At 48.0% G+C, this 19,163-nt stretch overlaps 1 protein-coding gene across 1 annotated transcript in view; it reads right to left on the reverse strand.

The window, feature by feature from the left end:
• Positions 1–18,637, reverse strand: part of LOC127007972 (uncharacterized) — a 31,653-nt gene extending 13,016 nt beyond the window's left edge. Inside the window, exons 1-3 of the mRNA XM_050879518.1 lie at positions 18,446–18,637; positions 17,846–18,010; positions 9,151–9,321 (exon numbers count right to left, since the gene is read on the reverse strand). Of these exons, the coding sequence (XP_050735475.1) occupies positions 9,151–9,321; positions 17,846–18,010; positions 18,446–18,589 (480 nt within the window). The 5' untranslated portion in view covers positions 18,590–18,637. The remainder of the gene's footprint in view (positions 1–9,150; positions 9,322–17,845; positions 18,011–18,445) is intronic.
• Positions 18,638–19,163: the final 526 nt, after the last annotated feature.

Raw genomic sequence — 19,163 nt, forward strand, 5'->3', positions numbered from 1 at the left:
AGTCTTCTACCTCTTAAATTCCGCCGCAATGTTGCCTCTCTTTCTATCTTCTATCGATATTTCCACGCTGACTGCTCTTCTGAACTTGCTAACTGCATGCCTCCCCCCCTCCCGCGGCCCCGCTGCACTCGACTTTCTACTCATGCTCATCCCTATACTGTCCAAACCCCTTATGCAAGAGTTAACCAGCATCTTCACTCTTTCATCCCTCACGCTGGTAAACTCTGGAACAATCTTCCTTCATCTGTATTTCCTCCTGCCTACGACTTGAACTCTTTCAAGAGGAGGGTATCAGGACACCTCTCTCCCGTATTTGATCTTCCTTTCGGCCACCTCTTTTGTTTCTTTTTTAGGAGCAGCGAGTAGCGGGCTTTTTTTTATTATTGTATTCTTTTTTTGTGTGCCCTTGAGCTGCCTCCTTTGTCGTAAAAAAAAAAAATATCTAGGGTAGGCGGTGGCCGAACTGGTAGCGTACTGGGTCCACATTCACCGCGTGATGGACGACGCGGGTTCGAATCCCCACGCTACCACTCGGATTTTTCAGTCACCGCCGAGTGGCTTAAAACTACCCACATGCTGTCCTGAAGACCACCCATCAACCCGGACTCTAGAGGAAGCCGTCCAAGCGAATCAAGAACGAGTTCCGGGGGTCAGCATGAGCCAATGCAAGATGGCGCCACTATAAACACTCGCCTGCGCCAGAACGGGCTGGGCCGACCATCAGGCCCCACCTGGAAGAAGACTTGGGCCGACCATCAGGCCCCACCGGGTAGATGCCTACCGGCGCAAAAGGCAACAGCGTAAAAAAAAAAAAAAAAAAAAAAATACATATATATATATATATATATATATATATATATATATATATATATATATATATACACACACACACACACACACTGCTATCGTTATTAGACTATGAATCCATCCATAGTAACTATTTATATGCTATTTTCTATCGAAAAATAAATATTCACTTCATTCAGTGGAGAGAGAGAGAGAGAGAGAGAGAGAGAGAGAGAGAGAGAGAGAGAGAGAGAGAGAATATCCATATCACCGAGATATCCACTCAGGCACTCAATCTCAGCCTCACTCGTGTGAGGAAGAAATGAGGGACACCATGAGCGACTGGCTATTATTGGTACCGGTACCGAGCAGTCTGGTCGGTACCGTACCGTATAGCTGGTACCGTTAGTACCGGTACTGGTACCTGTACCTGCCCACTCCTACTGAACAGAACTTTTAAGCTGGGTTGTGGGGGTTGTTTGTGGCAGGATGCGTGAAGACAGGAAGGAAGGAAAAGGCCAAAAGGGTGGTATGTGTGTCATTCTCAGGGGTAATAATGGTTAAGCGTAAACACTCACTAGCTTATTAGTTAGGGATTAAGGTGTAGAGCGGTGGAGTCAGAGTGGATGGTTGTGTTTTCCCGTGCTAGTGGGAACACTCGCTGTGTTGTCGGTGCTACTTATTCTCATGTTTGAATGTTAGTTTAAGCGGTAGATGTTATCCTAGGTTTGGGGTATTTACAAGTGTTATAAGTGTTATGAGGGACGTTAAATTTAATCTGAAATAGTTGGACCCTGCCCCTAGATCTTTAGTTTACCATCAGGATCTCGTTAACAAATATGTTTGGTAATTGTGGAGATTGACTCCGCGCCTCCAAAATACGATATTACGCCTCCATATTATAGTTAAGGGACGAAATACATGTCCCTCAACCATAATATGAAGGCACAAGTACTTAAAAGTAAAGAAAAAGGCCTAATCCCCTTCCCCTACCGGTCTTACGGGACACGTGGGAAATCGCTTTTTGGGGGGTGGTAAGTATATTTAAACTACTCCAACCGAACTTTACATAACCTAACCTCTAACGGGGGGCTTCGTCCCCCTCGACCCACATCCTAACCAGGGGGGCGCACCTCCCCACATGTATGACGCGCCGGTAAAACTAGAGAAGTACAACAGTATCTGAGACCTTGGAAAGGTTAGGCCTATTGTTCTCATGGGGGCAATATTGGACGCGCGTAGTGAATCTCCATATTTACAAAAAGTGCCTTATGATAAATAGTTAATAAACTACTAATTTATCCTTTGTTTAAATGATCAAAAATTAATTCAACTTTGAGGTATAATGACCCTAAATAATTAATGAGTACCCATGAACGGCACGACACTGCGACACCATGGGATTCTTGCAAGGACTATTGGTTTGCTGACTGGCCTGTATTCTGGGACTTAGGGCCGCTTTCACAATCGTTTTGTTTGTTTTGATCGTTACCAATGGCGGCGATCGCCGCTTTAGAATTTCCACTTCAAACTGGCCGATGGGGTAGTGGTGGCTGCGGGGTTAGCCTAGCCCCGCACCGTACCACACACTCTCAACACCTCTCGCCTCCTCTGCAGCCACCACAACCCCATCGACCAGTTTCACGTGGAAAACTATAGCGTCGATAGCGCCATTGGTAACGATCAAAAGCGGCCCTATTAGAGTGCTGTGAAGTGTGGGGGGGACTTGTACAGCTTCTTTCCCGTGAATACGGAAGAGAGGCAGGGCTGTGTCCTTGCCCCATCTCTTTTCAACACATGTATGAACTGGGTAGGTACTAGGCAGAGTTGTGGGCGAGAGTCACTGTGGAGCATCCATTGGCAATACTATGGTCACTGACCTTGTTTTGCCTATTATGCATTAATTCTGGCGGAGTCACTGGTGATTTTGGTGATGGTTCTCGAGGCACTGCACGAGGAGGCGAAGCCCTTGGGACTTAAGGTTTCCTGGGCCAAGACCAAGGTATTGTTGTTCTGGAAGCTTCCCCCGGCGTCCATGGGCCTCTAGAAGGCTCCGGGAGGAACGAGCAGGGGGGCGGGGAACAAGGCGAGCCGTCCGCGCCCCGCGGGGCGCGGCCAGACGCCAGGCGGGAAGTGTTGCCAACTCGCATATATTTTTGCTACATGTTCTTGTATGATCTAAAATATACTGTAACATTCTAGACTGTACTGTTCTGGATATATATAGGAGAAGAGGGCGAGAGAGGGCCAGTCCCAGTCATAGTAAGCTAGTGGTAAGTGAAGAGTCAAAGTGAAGTGTACTACTAAGGAAGAATATTAAACAACAGAAGCTGTGCGATGTGTTTACATATCTCCCTACCACGGAGTCTCCTGACGGTGACACGGAACCCAAGTAACACGTCCGGCATAACACTGGTGTCAGGAGTGTAGCCATTTGTGTTTCGCCAAGCTGCCCAGAGGGACGACATGTTGACTGAACTTTTGGAAGCCTTGAGACTACAGGGGGAGAAACAAGAAAGAGCACTCCAAGAACTCAAAGAACACACAAATCTTCAACAAGAGATGGAGGTGGTACGGGAGACGACACACAAAGAAATATTAGAAGTGACAGAGTGAAGGCCCTTGAAGACTGCTTGGCTGGAAACGGACAGCCAATGCCTGCAGGGGCTAGTTGTACCCAAGATGCTTCTCCTACGCAAGTCCGGGGTAGTTTGAGCCCTGTTTCGCCTGAGTTTATTTCCGCAAGAAGTTCCGCCAGCCCCATGAGTCTGCTGGGTTCGCCTGTTAGAAAGAAGCCTCAGGAGTTTGATGGCAAGGTCTCCTGGGAGGCTTACCGCGCTCAGTTTGAGCTGTTGGCAGCCCGGAACGGATGGGATGACCAAGAGTGCGCGGTACAGCTGGCCACTAGCCTCAAAGGGGCGGCGCTGGAGGTCCTTGCTCAGCTCGACAATGCGACAAAGGGCAGCTACAGCGGGCTGGCACAGGCGCTGGAGCAACGATATGGGACCAAGCACCAGAACGAGCTCTTCAGGGTTAGGTTCAGAACCCGCAACAGGAGGCGCGGCGAGTCTCTTCAGGAACTCGCTCAGGACCTTGAGAGCATGGCGCACAAGGCATACCCAGGTGCCACCCCTGACCTGCTGACGGTTTTGCTGCGTGATCAATTCATCGATGCCCTGGACAGCCCTCAGCTGAAGATACAAGTGAACCAAGCTCAGCCAACATCAATGCAGGAAGCTCTGGCACGTGCCATGGAGTTTGAGTCCTTTGTTAGGTCTAGCTTGTCAAGCTTCAGGGACGACTCGACTTCTGGCTTTAGGGCACGAAAGGGCGCTGTCAGCGACACAGACAGGTTCAAGGAACGTGCTGGTACTGCGAAGGTTGGGCACAAGGAGAACGAATGCTATAAGAGGAAGAAGGAATATGAAGGTGGCGCTAAGAAGAAGCCCAGGAAGGACCCAAGTGCTGGACCTGTGGAAAAGGGGCACTGGAAGAATGAGTGTCGGAAAACTGTGCCCCCGGCGAGGGACCACCACTCGGGAAACTAAGGAGGACTGGTTCACGGGGGCAACGACCAGTCTGTCCTGTACATGCCCCGAAGATATCAGTGTGCAGGAGAGCCACCATGACAAGCTGCCAAGTGGAGGGCAAGGTTGACGGAGTGTTGTGGCCTGTGGTCGTCGACACAGGCTCGGAACGCACATTGGTGCGGCCTGACGTGGTGAGTCATCGTCGGCTTCCTAAGACGCCGCATCGACTGTGCGGAGTCACAGGACACTACGCAGAGCTCAGAGGCCCAGTGGACGTGAAGTTTGAGCTCGGAGGAAAGGAAGAGTTCCTCTCTGTCTACGTGGCTGACATGGACGACCCCTGCATCCTAGGTATGGATTATCTTGTCTCCCACAGGTGCGAGCTGGACTTCCGCGCTAAGCAGCTGACTGTAGGAGGAAGGAGGGTGCCACTGACGACTGTTAACAAGGTAGACCTGCCAGTGACGGTCAAGCGCACCACCATTATTCCTCCGAGGTCGGAGATGCTGTTACCCTGTCAAATTACGGGTGCCCCCCCGGCTAGCCTGTGTGTGGTAGAGAGTGGAAGTCGATGCCCGGTAGAAAACGGGGTGATTGTAGGAAGTACTTTGGTAGACCCTGCTGCAGCGGAAGTGCCTGTCGTCGAGGCCAATGTCTCCTGCAGCCCAAAGAAAATAGAACAAGGGACCATGGTGGGGTTGTGCCAAGAGATCGACCAGGAACCGAGAACCTGTGTCTGCAGGAGAACCCTGACGAAGCCCCAGGAGGAGCTGCCCGACTACCTGCGCGACCTGTTTGACAGGAGCTCCAAGTGTCTAGAGGAGCCCCAAGTGGAACAGCTCAAGGAGCTTCTCGTGAGAAATGCAGATGTGTTTTCCACAGGAGACCTGGACTTGGGGTGTACGGACCTGGTAGAGCACCACATCGACACAGGTAGCCACCGCCCAGTGAAGCAAGCTCCTCGAAGGATGGCACCAGCCCGTCGCAAGGAGATGGATGAGGTAATGGATGATCTCCGGCAACAGGGGTTAATCGAGCGGTCCAGCAGCCCGTGGGGGTCTGCTGTAGTGCTCGTCAGGAAAAAGGACGGTTCCCTCAGGTGCTGCGTGGACTACCGAGCCCTCAACGATCTCACCATCAAGGATTCATACCCACTCCCACGGATCGACGACACGCTCGACGCTTTGGTGGGCTCCAAGTGGTTTTCAACACTGGATATGAAGTCTGGGTATCACCAAGTCAAAATGGCGGAGCAGGACAAAGAGAAAACAGCCTTCTCCTACGGTCAAGGCCTGTGGCAGTTTAAGGTTATGCCCTTTGGCCTCTGCAACGCGCCGGCCACGTTCGAGCGGCTGATGGAGAGGGTGCTGGAGGGACTTCACTGGAAGACGGCACTCATCTACCTCGACGACGTGATTGTCTTTGGCCAGACCTTCGAGCAGGAGATGGAAAGGCTATCAGAGGTTTTCGCCCGGTTTAGAGCTGCACACCTTAAGCTCAGCCCGAAGAAATGCTGCCTATTCCAAAGGGAGGTCCAATACTTGGGACACATTGTGAGCGAGACTGGAGTACGCACTGATCCTGAGAAGGTGGCTGCGGTAAGGGACTGGCCGACACCCACCGACGTGAAGGAGCTGCTGAGCTTCCTCGGGTTGTGCTCATACTACCGCAGGTTTGTAAAAGGCTTCGCTACGATTGCTGCACCACTGCACCTCCTGACGAAGAAGGGGCGCAAGTTCGAGTGGACAGCGGAAACTCAGGTTGCCTTTGAGAAGCTCAAGGAGGCCTTCATCAGCTCGCCCGTACTCACCTACCCAGACCCCTCTAAGCCTTTTATACTCGATTGTGATGCCAGTGATGAGGGATTGGTGGAGTGCTGTCCCAGGCATGTGCCGACATGGAACGGGTTGTGGCCTACTTCATCAAGAAGCTCACCCCAGCCGAGAAAAACTATTGCGTGACCCGGAAAGAACTCCTGGCAGTAGTCAAGAGCCTTGACTTTTTCCATGCTTACCTGTACGGTGCAACTTTCACCATCCGCACGGATCACGCTGCATTGCGGTGGTTGAAGTCACTGAAAAACCCTGAGGGCCAGCTTGCTCGCTGGATAGGTAAACTAGAGCAGCATCACTACACTATTGTGCACCGATCTGGGCTAACACACGGTAACGCGGACAGCTTGAGCCGGCGCCCCTGCCTACCTTAGTGTCAACATTGCCTCCAGAGGGAAAGCGTCCAGAATATGTGCCGCCGCACTACAGTGGAACAGACAGCGGAAGTGCCATGGGAAGACTTGGGAAAACTGCAGCAGGAGGACCGAGATCTGAGACCAATTATGGAGTGGCTGAGTCAATCGTCAACGCGACCTGGATGGGAAGTAATCTCGAGAGAAAGCCCTACCACCAAGAATTACTGGACTCAGTGGGACACTCTTTGGATGGACAACGGGGTGTTGCAGCGACGCTGGGTCTCTCATGATGGTCTTGACCACTACTGGTCCACGGTGCTACCTATGAAGTCCCGGGAAGGCGTCTTGAAAGAAATGCACGACAGCATCACCAGCGGACACCTTGGGGTAAAGAAGACACTGAGTCGCCTGCGCCAAAGGTTCTACTGGGTTGGCATGAGGAAGGACGTGGAAGAATGGTGTCACGCGTGTGAGGTGTGCTGTGCAAAGAAGGGCCCCAAGAAGCGCCACCGTGCCCCATTGCAACTATACCAGGTTGGAGCCCCCATGGAACGGGTGGCAGTGGATAAAGCAGGACCCTTGCCTCTGACGACGAACGGAAATAGGTACATCTGCGTCACAATGGATTACTTCACCAAGTGGCCGGAAGCCTATGGCATCCCTGACCAGGAAGCCACTACCATCGCTAAGGTATTGGTGGAGGAGTTCTTCTGTCGCTTCGGTGTGCCTAACGAGCTCCATTCCGACCAGGGAAGGAATTTTGAGTCAACAGTCCTTGCTGAGTGCTGCAAGCTCCTGGGTATCAAGAAGACCCGGACCACCCCTCTGCACCCACAGTCAGATGGAATGGTAGAGAGGTTTAATTGGACGTTGGGCCAGGAGTTGGCCAAGCAGTGCAACAATGATCAGTCTTCATGGGATCAGAAGCTGCCTGCGCTCCTCATGGTCTACAGGTCTGCCGCCCACGAGACTACGGGGTATTCACCGGCAAAGCTGATGTTTGGACGTGAGCTGCGATTGCCGGTGGACCTACTGACAGGAAGGCCTCCTGGGGAAAGCCTTCCAAGGGACACCTCCAGTTTTGCCCGTCAACTAGAGGAACGGCTGGAAGAGGTGCACCATCAAGTCCGTGGTGCCTTGAAGTTCTCCGGGGAGGCCATGAAGCGCGGTTACAATATGAGGGCAAGCCACTTTGACTTCAAAGAAGGAGACCAAGTCTGGCTTTACAACCCGCAGAGGAAGAAATGACAGTCTCCGAAGTTACAGAGCCCCTGGGAAGGCCCTTATACTGTGCTAGAACGCCTCTCCGACGTGACTTACCGAATCCGGAGAACGGAAAGGACCAAGCCGAAAGTTGTCCACGTCAACCGGCTATTGAGGTACCACGGTCCGGGAAACTACACCTGGAACAACTACAGACACCCAGCAGCCGACGAAAACGCAAGGGACGTCCAGGACCGAGAGGAGGTCGACGACGACATAAGCCTTCTGGACCTTTCAGCCGAGGGAGATAACCTCCCGGCTTCGGCAGATGTTCCAGGGACACCCCAAGAAGCGGACGACGACGAGGCACACCAGGAGACAGACGCGCAGAAGGCACCGAGCAGAAGACAGAGACAACGCAGGCGTCCACAGCGATACGACGATTATTATGTTTTTGATTAATTTTCTTATGTTTGTATATAGTTAAGTGTGTGATCGGGACGATCACAATTAAGAGGGGGGGATAGTGTTGTGCTGGAAGCTTCCCCCGGCGTCCATGGGCCTCTAGAAGGCTCCGGGAGGAACGAGCAGGGGGGCGGGGAACAAGGCGAGCCGTCCGCGCCCCGCGGGGCGCGGCCAGACGCCAGGCGGGAAGTGTTGCCAACTCGCATATAATTTTGCTACATGTTCTTGTATGATCTAAAATATACTGTAACATTCTAGACTGTACTGTTCTGGATATATATAGGAGAAGAGGGCGAGAGAGGGCCAGTCCCAGTCATAGTAAGCTAGTGGTAAGTGAAGAGTCAAAGTGAAGTGTACTACTAAGGAAGAATATTAAACTACAGAAGCTGTGCGAAGTGTTTACATATCTCCCTCCCACGGAGTCTCCTGACGGCGACACGGAACCCAAGTAACACGTCCGGCATAACAGTATACAGGTGTTTGGAGGCTTGCTAGATGAAACAGTACAGTCTGTTCATGAGTGTGGCAAGGAAATTGAGATCTCGGAAAATTTCACATACCTTGGTGCCAAGTTGGTGGGAACTCTTTAACTACACCCTATTTGCAGAAGCAGCTCCTAGCAGGCTTATTTTGTTTCCTCTTTGTATATCCCAGAGATGCCTCATTTCTTTAAAAATTTAAAAAAAAGCAAATGTCACCAAGTATTCCAGCGATATCAAATATCAATTCCACAATGTTGTACAATAACGGAATGAGCCTCTACCGCCACCGGGTTAATGCAACACATTTGATTAATTTAATAACAAACTTAGTTACAACTTCCTACACCTTGATATTCGATAAGGCAAGGTCTAGTCTGGACCATAGGATATAATGTAGTCTGGACATCTATATAACTATGTATAGCCTACCCCTTTGCTATCTATAAACATATATCCCAAGGAAATAGTACGAAAGCATAATTATAGGACTCAGTACCTGGACAAAGACAAGCAGCTCCTTGCGTGCATGGTGCAGCTGGCGGAGGGCAAGATTGACCTTAAGCAGCAGTTGGAGCCTGAGGATAAGCAGGTCTCTGAAGCGGCCACAGACGCCCTCCACTGTGGCAGCCTCACTGCCAAAGATGGCCACGCTCCTCTCCACGTACTCCTGAACAAACAAACAGATCAACACACACACACACACACACACACACACACACACAAAGCTAATTAGCTTTCTCATCATCATCATCGTCGTCGACTTTTCCTCGGTACTAGCAGTCTTCCCACCACTACCACCAACACCAGCGACGACAACAGTAGCCTACTAGCGTAAATCTCGTTCATTCATTGCCTAATTTTGTAATAACTACCGATGAAGTCCTAAAAGCTTTCCAATCCCTTAACACTTATTACCAAAGGCGTCGATCCACCACTTCAAGTCACTGTTCAGTTTCGATGTCTCACGGCTGTAGAGTACGACATGAAGCATTATGCGACTTTAAGATCCAGTCTGTCTTTTCTTCACAAGTATCGACAACACTATATACCTCGTTGCAGTTGGTCAAGCCTGTCGGTCGTAAGACTTCTTGACTTCTTGACATGACTTGTGTGTGAATGACTCAGCGTTTCGAATTAATAGTTGCTTCCACCTTATAATATAATCAAAGGAATTAAGTGTGCTTACCATGGATGCTCCCGTACTCTCATCTCAAGCTAAGAAAAATAGAATTTGCCAACCCTATTATGTTAGCTGTGGATTCCGGTGGTCCGGGAGAATGATGTAGAGGTATCAGTAGATGTTGCCAGAATGGCTGAGTTTGGTCCACGAGATTCCGAAGGTAGTAGTAGTAGTCGGTCGGGAGTTTCGCCTTTGTAACGGCACTCCCTGATGTGCCTCTACTGTCTGGGTCTATTATTTTCCTCTTTTTCTTTCATTCTTTTTTCTCTTATTGTCCAAAACTTATGTACTGTTGCTTTTGTTTCTTCGGTGTGGTCATTTTCAAATAAAAAATTTCCAATGGTGTCGTCCTCTTTTTCCACGTAAGACTGCTGCAGCCTCACACACTTTTTTTCTTTCTTCTGTATAGGCCGGGCACCAGAGCAGGAAGTGTCGCAGGTCTTCGTTTTCAGCTCCGCACATGTCACACTTGGTTTCCTCTTGCCGGTGTCTGTTTCTGTCTTTTAGTTGCATGTTGTTTGTCTTGCATCTGAACAGCACTTCTGAGGCTTGGTTGTTGGTGTATACCTCCTCTTGCCCTCCCAACTCTTGTCTCCATTTTCTATATATCTTAAGGCTTGATTTCTCATCCGTTTGTCTCTTCCACTCTCTTGTATCCAACTCTCTCATTCTCTGCTTTATACTCTCCTTTGTCTCATTCCTCACACTCACACTCAGTCCCTCTGTTGCTCTCAGTTCACTCAGCAGATCTTTCACCCACAGGCGTGAGGCTTGATCTTGATCTTGATCTTGATACGGGGTCGGGCTCGGTCTGGGTATCTGACGCTTCACAACCTTTCGGTCGGTGCATTTTTCAATTTATGAGAATTTAACAGTACGGGTGGAGATGTTCTCATTATAAAGTCAAATACCAGAGAGCCAGGTGCTGGCTATTCTAGCCTCTCAGGTTAACCAGCGTTGCCACGTCAGCAGACACCACGTCATCAATTGAACTCGTGATGTCGTTCGAAACAGTCTTCACGCCGCTTCTAAATATTTTGTGGTATTAATCACTAGTTTCCTAATTCTAGTTAGATTGCATTATATTAATACTGATAAAAAATATACAATATATATATATATATATATATATATATATATATATATATATATATATATATATATATATATATATATATAGACGGGATTATTTATATTGCTTGCATTTGCTCCGCACTACGCTCCCAAGTTTTGTGAAGTTTTCAAAGATGTCAATGTCCTCGCCATATATATGAACAGGCTATAATGTTTATCAAGTAAGCCTCCAAATACCTGTACTTAGGTCTTGGCTCAAGAGACAAAGTCCCAAATCCTTCGCCTCCTCGCACAGTTCCTCGACAGCCATTACTAGAACCTCCAGTGATTCCCCAAGGATTACTTTGTCATCGGCATAAACAAGGCCCAATGACTTTGAAGTTGCCAACAAATATTCCATAGTTACCTAACACCCATTTCCTGCGAATGTTAAAAAGTGAAGGGGTTAGGACACAGCCCTATCTTACTTCCGAGTTCACGGGAAAGAAGCTGGACACCCTCCCCCACACACACACATTTCACAGCACTCAGTCCCAGAGTACAGGCCATTCAATAAGCTAGTGGTTCTTCCAGGAATCCCCCGGAGTCACTGGAGATCCCAGAATTCCTCATGATGCACTGAATATAAAGGCTTCTTGAGATCGACATAGGCAGGGAGTGCAGGGAGCGCTAGGATTTAATCAGTTGTCGACCTTCCAGGAGTGAATCCAGGCAACTGCTCATGACTTTGCAGCTTTAGCAGCTCGTTACGAATTCGCACGAGTAATAGATGGGTATGTACCTTGCCTGGCATATTGTGCGTGTAGCTGCTGTAGCTAAACCCAGAGGTGGGCGCGGTACTGAAAAATCAGTAGTGCGGTTGCGGTAGTACGGTACTTTTCCGGAATAGTGCGGTTGCGGTAGTGCGGTCCCATTTTTTTCTTTCCTAGTGCGGTACGCGGTGTGCGGTACTGCGGTAGCGGTAGTCACTGATCAATATAAAAAAAAATGCCTCAGTGCCTATCCTGGCTATCCATTGGCTAACTAATAACTTGTGAGATACAAAAAAAAATAAAGGAGGACTGGGGGAGGGAGAGAGGGAGGTAAGGGAGGAGGAAGGCGGGGACAGGGGAGTAGAGGACGGGAAGGGGAGGGAAGAGAATGCAACTTTTCGAGGGAGGAGGGAGGGAGGGGACTGGGAAGGAGGAGGGGGAGATCAGCGTCATGTGAGAGAGAAGGAAGTGGGGGGTGGGAAGGAAGGAAGGAAAGAAGGAAGGAAGGAAGGGTGGTGCGAATGTTGCAGTAGCACTAGCCAGGGAGGAATGGTAGGGAGGATATGGGGGAGTGAAGGGGAAGGGGAGGAGGGGAGGAAGGAGAGGAGTTCTCCGGCGTTTGAGCGAAAACGAGAGATTACTAATATAGGAAAGTCATGACGGGAACAGTGAAACATTATTCAAACTGTCCAACATATTAAGACAAAACACACCATCTGCAACTGGTAATAGCGGGACCGTGGGAAAGCTTAAGCACTGGCGCCTCAGGCCTCAGCGAAGAAACCACATGGAAATTTCAACGAGGAGATAATTATAATAATAATAATGATACTACTACTACTACTACTACTACTAATAATAATAATAATAATAATAATAATGATAAATTATTATTATTATTATTATTATTATTATTATTATTATTATTATTATTATTATTATCATTATTATTATAATCAAACAATATTGATCTTGGCTACATTGAAGAGAGAGAGAGAGAGAGAGAGAGAGAGAGAGAGAGAGAGAGAGAGAGAGAGAGAGAGAGAGAGAGAGAGAGAGAATGATAAAATAGAGAAGTTACAATGAAGTAAAAAAAACAGATATAGTATGTACTGTGGTCTATGTTATACATCAAAGAAAAATTTGTACGGGACATGAGATTGAGCGCCGATCAAGTTAGTGCTTGCTTGTACTGTTGTACTCTGCCATGTACAGTCATCGTCAGAGGCAGTCATGGCGCGCCGCCTTGGGTTGAGTGACGATCAGATTTACTCTGAGTTATTCATTTAGTATTTAATTTTGAACAATAACTGAAAAGTCAGAATGATTGAATCACGGATTCTGATGACTGATACCGATTGACTGATTGAGTCCGATTCACTGTAAAAAAAAAACAAAAAAAAAACATTTCTGTGTAGGTAAGAAGACACCTACCGAACGGGCGCAAGCCACTCCCGGTGAGGTATATATGGGAGGTGAGAAGGGAGCTGAAGCCCTCTAAAGACCCTTCCCATGCCCTCACTAACCGTTTCCCTATTGTCTCACCAACACCGGAGAGTAGTTCAGCATCCTCTCTAAAGACAGATCCTCTCTCTATCCACACCACACACATATACCTACATATACATATACACCTTTTCCCAAAATTCAAATTTCAAAATGGCGCACCTTCACCTTGCCTCGGAGTCCCCGCCTGGGGGGGGGACCACAAATTCCCCCAGGGAGGACACCCCTTCTGGCTGCCGACCCGAGAGGTGTCTTGATAACTCCTCGAACCTCTTTCTTCTCAATTTCTGCAACATTCGTGGTCTTCGTTCTAATTTTCATTCTGTAGAACACCATCTCTCTTCCTCTAAACCTCACCTTCTCTTCCTCACCGAAACACAGGTTTCTGAGGCTACTGACAGCAATCTCTACGATGTTCCCTCCTACTATCTCTATCCTAAATTTCAATCCAAAGCTGGATGTTGCGCCTACGTGCACAACGACATCACTTGCTCTCGTGCCCACAGCCTTGATTCTTCAGAATTTTCCACCTTCATTGTCATTCTATTACTAAATACATCTGTGCTGTTTATCTCTCACCTAACTCTACTAACTATGTAAGATTCTTTGACTACTTGAACTCTAAAGTGGAGCACATCTTGACCCACTCTCCCTTCGCTGAAATCTCCATCCTAGGATATTTCAATGTTCACCACCAGCTTTGGCTTTCATCCTCTTTCACTGACCAGCCTGGTGAACAAGCCTACAACTTTGCTATCCTCAATGATCTAGAGCAGTTGGTCCAGCACCCTACACGTATTCCCGACCGTCTTGGAGACAGGCCCAACATTCTAGACCTCTTCCTTACCTCAAACCCTTCTGCTTACTCTGTCAAACTGTTTTCTCCGTTGGGCTCCTCCGATCACAACCTTATTTCTGTATCCTGTCCTATCGCTCCTGTACACCCTCTGGACCCACCGAAGAGGCGTTGCTTCTGGCATTTTGCTTCACCTCGGTGGGACGACCTGAGGATGTACTTTTCCGATTTCCCGTGGAATGATTATTGCTTCCAGGGGCGAGACACCTCTGTGTGTGCTCAGCGCCTCGCAGAGGTGATTGTCTCTGGAATGGAGGCATACATTCCACGTACTTTCTCTACTCTTCACGCTAAAAAGCCTTGGTTTAATCACGCTTGTTCTCGTGCTGTCAATGATAGAGAGGCAGCTCACAAAAGGTACCAGAGCCTTCGAACTAATGCTAACCATGAACTTTACATTTCTGCCCGGAATCGTGCCAAATCTACTCTCCGACTAACCAAAAACTCTTTTATCAATGGAAAATGCCAAAACCTTGCTTTCTCTAACTCTTCCCGTGACTTCTGGCATCTAGCCAAAAACATCTCCTCTAACTTCACTTCTTCATCTTTCCCTCCACTCAGTTCTGACGGCAACACTGCCGTCTCATCTATCTCTAAGGCTGAACTCTTCTCTCAAACTTTTTCTAAAAACTCCACTCTGGACGATTCTGGGCATATTCCTCCCACTCATCCCCCCTCTGACTCTTTTATGCCTGTTATAAAGATTCTTCAAAATGATGTTTTCTATGCCCTCTCTGGCCTCAATCCTCAGAAGGCTTATGGACCTGATGGAGTGCCTCCTATTGTCCTTAAAAACTGTGCCTCCGTGCTGTCACCCTGCCTGGTCAAACTCTTTCGCCTCTGCCTGTCAACATCTATCTTTCCATCCTGCTGGAAGTATGCCTTCATACAGCCTGTGCCTAGGAAGGGTGACCGTTCCAATCCCTCAAACTACCGTCCTATAGATTTACTTTTCCGTCTATCTAAAGCTTTTGAATCAATCCTTAACCGGAAGATTCAAAAGCACCTTTCCACTTCTGACTTTCTATCTGATCGCCAGTATGGGTTCCGCAAGGGGCGTTCTACTGGTGATCTCCTTGCCTTCCTAACTGACTCTTGGTCATCCTCTCTTAGCCGTTGCGGTGAAACCTTTGCGATTGCGCTGGACATATCAAAAGCTTTTGATAGGGTCTGGCACAAATCTTTGCTTTCCAAACTACCCTCCTACGGTTTCTATCCTTCTCTCTGTACCTTTATCTCCAGTTTCCTTTCTGACCGTTCTATTTCTTCTGTGGTAGACGGTCACTGTTCTTCCCCTAAACTTATTAACAGTGGTGTCCCACAGGGTTCTGTCCTATCTCCCACTCTCTTTCTGTTGTTCATTGATGATCTTCTTTCCAAAACGAACTGTCCTATCCATTCTTACGCCGATGACTCCACTCTGCATTACTCAACTTCTTTTAATAGAAGACCCACCCTACAGGAACTTAACGATTCAAGGCTGGAGGCAACAGAACGCTTAGCCTCAGAGGAGGGTATCAGGACACCTCTCCTCCCGAAATTGACCTCTCTTTTTGGACACTCCTTTGACCTCTATTCAGGAGCAGTAAGTAGCGGGCTTTTTTATATATTTTTCTTTACGCCCTTGAACTGTCTCCTTAGCTGTAAAAAAAAATGCCACGCTGCAAATGTCTTCGATAGCTTTCTAAGTACCGCAAGAAGTACCACAGGATTTTTTAGTGCGGTCCGCGGTAGTGCGGTATTTTCAGAAAGTTTGCGGTAGTGCGGTACTTTTTTGTGATGCGGTACTACCGCACTACCGCACTAAGTACCGCACTTGCCCATCTTTGACAAAATCACTTTCTGACTCTGTATTTTTTTTCTTACTTCAAAGGATGCGGCTCAAGGGCAACAAAAAGAGTACAAAAAAAGCCCGCAACTCGCTGCTCCCACAAAAGTAAAAAGTAAAGCGTAGCCAAAAGAGAGGTCAATTCCGGGTGGAGAAGTGTCTTGATACACTCTTCTTGAAAGAGGTCAAGTCATAGGCAGAGGGAAATAAAGACGAAGGAAGACTGTTCCAGAGTTTACCAGTGAAGGGGATGAAAGAATGGAGATGCTGGTTAACTCTTGCATAAGGGGTTTACACAGTATAGGGATGAGCATGAGCAGAAAGTCGTGTGCAGCGGGGACGCGGGAGGGGGGGAGGCATGCAGTTAGCAAGTTCAGAAGGGCAGTCAGCATAAAAATATCGATAGAAGATAGAAAGAGAAGCAACATGGCGGCGGAATTTAAAAGGTAGAAGGCTGTCAGTAGGAGGAGGAGAGCTGATGAGACGAAGAACCTTAGCCTCCACTCTGTCCAGAAGAGCTGTGTGAGTGGAGCCCCCCCACACATGAGATGCATACTCCATACGAGGGCGGACAAGGCCCCTGTATATGGAAAGTATCTGTGCGGGGGAGAAGAACTGGCCGAGACGATACAGAACACCCAATCTCAAGGAAGCTGATTTAGTAAGAGAGGAGATGTGAAGTTTCCAGTTGAGATTTTGAGTTAAGGATAGACTGAGGATATTTAGTGTTGAAGAAGGTGACAGCTGGGTGTTGTCGAAGAATAGGGGATAGGTGTTTGGAAGATTGTATCGAGTTGATAGGTGGAGAAACTGGGTTTTTGAGGCATTAAAGGACACAAGGTTCCTTCTATCCCAATCGGAAATGATAGCAAGGTCTGAGGTTAAGCGTTCTGCAGCCTCCAGTCTGGAGTCTTGTAATTCCTGTTAAGAGGGTCTTCTGTTGAAAGAAGTTGAATAATGAAGAGTGTAGTCATCAGCGTATGAGTGGAGAGGACAGTTTGTTATGGAAAGAAGATCATTGGTGAATAACAGGAAGAGAATGGGTGATAGGACAGAGCCCTGTGGAACACCACTGTTGATAGGTTTAGGGGAAGAACAGTGACCGTCCACCACAGCAGAGATAGAACGGCCGGAAAGGAAACTGGAGATAAAGGAACAGAGAGGGGGATAGAATCCGAAAGAGGGCAGTTTAGAAAGCAAAGATTTGTGCCAGACTCTATCGAAAGCTTTCGATATGTCTAGCGCAACTGAGAAAGTTTCACCGAAACGGCTCGAGAGGATGACCAAAAGTCAGTTAAGAGAGCAAGAAAATCGGCATTAGAACGCCCCTTACGGAACCCATACTGGCGATCAGAGTATAGGTTAGAAGTGGAAAGGTGCTTTTGAATCTTCCAGTTAAGGATTGATTCAAAAGCTTTAGATAGGCAAGAAAGTAAAGCTATAGGGCGGTAGTTTGAGGGATTGGATCGGTCACCCTTCTTAGGCACAGGCTGTATGAAGGAATACTTCCAGCATGAAGGAGAGGTAGATGTTGACAGGCAGAGGCGAAAGAGTTTGACCATGCTGTCAGCACGAAGGCACAGTTTTTAAGGACAATAGGAGGCACTCCATCGGGTCCATAAGCCTTCTGAGAATTGAGGCCAGAGAGGGCATAGAAAACATCACTCTTCAGAATCTTAATAACAGGTATAAAAGAGTCAGAGGGGGGATGAGTAGGAGGAATATGCCCAGAATCGTCCAGAGAGGAGTTGTTACAGAAAGTTTGAGAGAAGAGTTCAGCCTTAGAGATAGATGAGACGGCGGTGCTGCCGTCAGGGTTAAGGAGAGGAGAGAAAAATGAAGAAGTGAAATTGGAGGAGATATTTTTGGCTAGGAGCCAAAAGTCACGGGAAGAATTTGATTAAATATGGGTTTCTGCTCCTTTCATATAGATGATGTGAACACTTGCCGTTTCTGTCTCTTTGATATGTCCAGACCTAGAGCTATACAGCTCACCTTATACGTGGAATAGGTCGCAACTTTGGCGGTGGTGGCGGCGGTTGTACTTCTGGTGTCGTGGATGAGCCGCTGAAGCCTTGTCACCTCCTGTAGCTGCTGTCCAACCTCTCCAGCCTCACGCTCCAACATGCGCTCTCCTTCACGTTTTCTCTCCTCTTGAGCCTGTAGTAGGAGGAGGAGAATTAGCAGGAAGACTCGGTGGAAAAGAGGGAAAAATATTATATCTATAGAAGTTACAAATTACACATGTGACTTATAATTCCGTTACCATAGTCCCTAAATCTCTTTTTTTTTTTTTTACTGTGGTTCTAACTTTACCCTTTTTTTTTAGTTCAAGAAAAGCGAAGGAAGAAAGTAGAGGGGGGTGGAATTTATTTTAAAGTATCACATTCGCTATACCTTCTTTCTCACACCTCGTCCTCATTATTCTTGTACTTTTCTATACATGTGAGAAATGGCCAGAGGGTTATAACAGATTACGTTATGCCACTGCCACTACCTTCTCTCACTACAATTTTATCATCCTCACATCCTTTCATCTACAAACTTACCCTTATTTTTCCTCCACCCACATTCCTCACAAGACCCCACACACACCTGGAGATCCTTTTCGTGGGAGAGAATGGCGGAGATGAGGGTCGAGTAGCGTTGTTGGGCGTCGAGACGTTGATGGTGAATGACCTGCAGCGCGGTAGCATGAGCGGCATGGTGAGAAGCTGCCCCTTGCCCTGCCCCTCCCATCACCCGTGCCAGGCTGTCCACTCGCCCACCGCCCACCTCACACGTCTGTCTGATGAAACATTATTCAATGTCAAGGTCGTCATTTCGAAAAAATTGGGCCCATTCATGGGCTCCCTATTTGGGATTCTGAAGAACAAAATATGCAGTGTAATAAGCTAAACCATATAACTTTACGTGGATTATCAGCCTTCGAACATATAAACTGGGCTTCCTAGTCATTCATCAACATAGGCCGAAGGTTACGTTACCTCGCCACCCCAGGCGTCTTTCCTATACCAAGCACCTCAGTAGGATTCATCGACGGACTACTCACGAGATCTGTGGACGCTTCTTTGGACTCCTCCACTCAGGGTTGATTTTTACTCACGCACTGAAAGAATCTTGTCAGCAGGGTGGACGTCTGGGTAGCAAGCTATATGTCCATAAATGTGGAGATAGCGTTCAGAGTGTACTCAGGGAACAGGGCAAAAAACAGTCTCTCGGAGCGATCGCCGATTTGACACAGTTATTCCAGTGATAACCCATGGTTCTGAGAAGACATTTTTTTTCTGTTAGCTGATTTACTAAAGTCTGG

Source organism: Eriocheir sinensis, chromosome 4 (assembly GCF_024679095.1).
Source record: "Eriocheir sinensis breed Jianghai 21 chromosome 4, ASM2467909v1, whole genome shotgun sequence".
Classification (NCBI taxonomy): Eukaryota; Metazoa; Arthropoda; class Malacostraca; order Decapoda; family Varunidae; genus Eriocheir; species Eriocheir sinensis.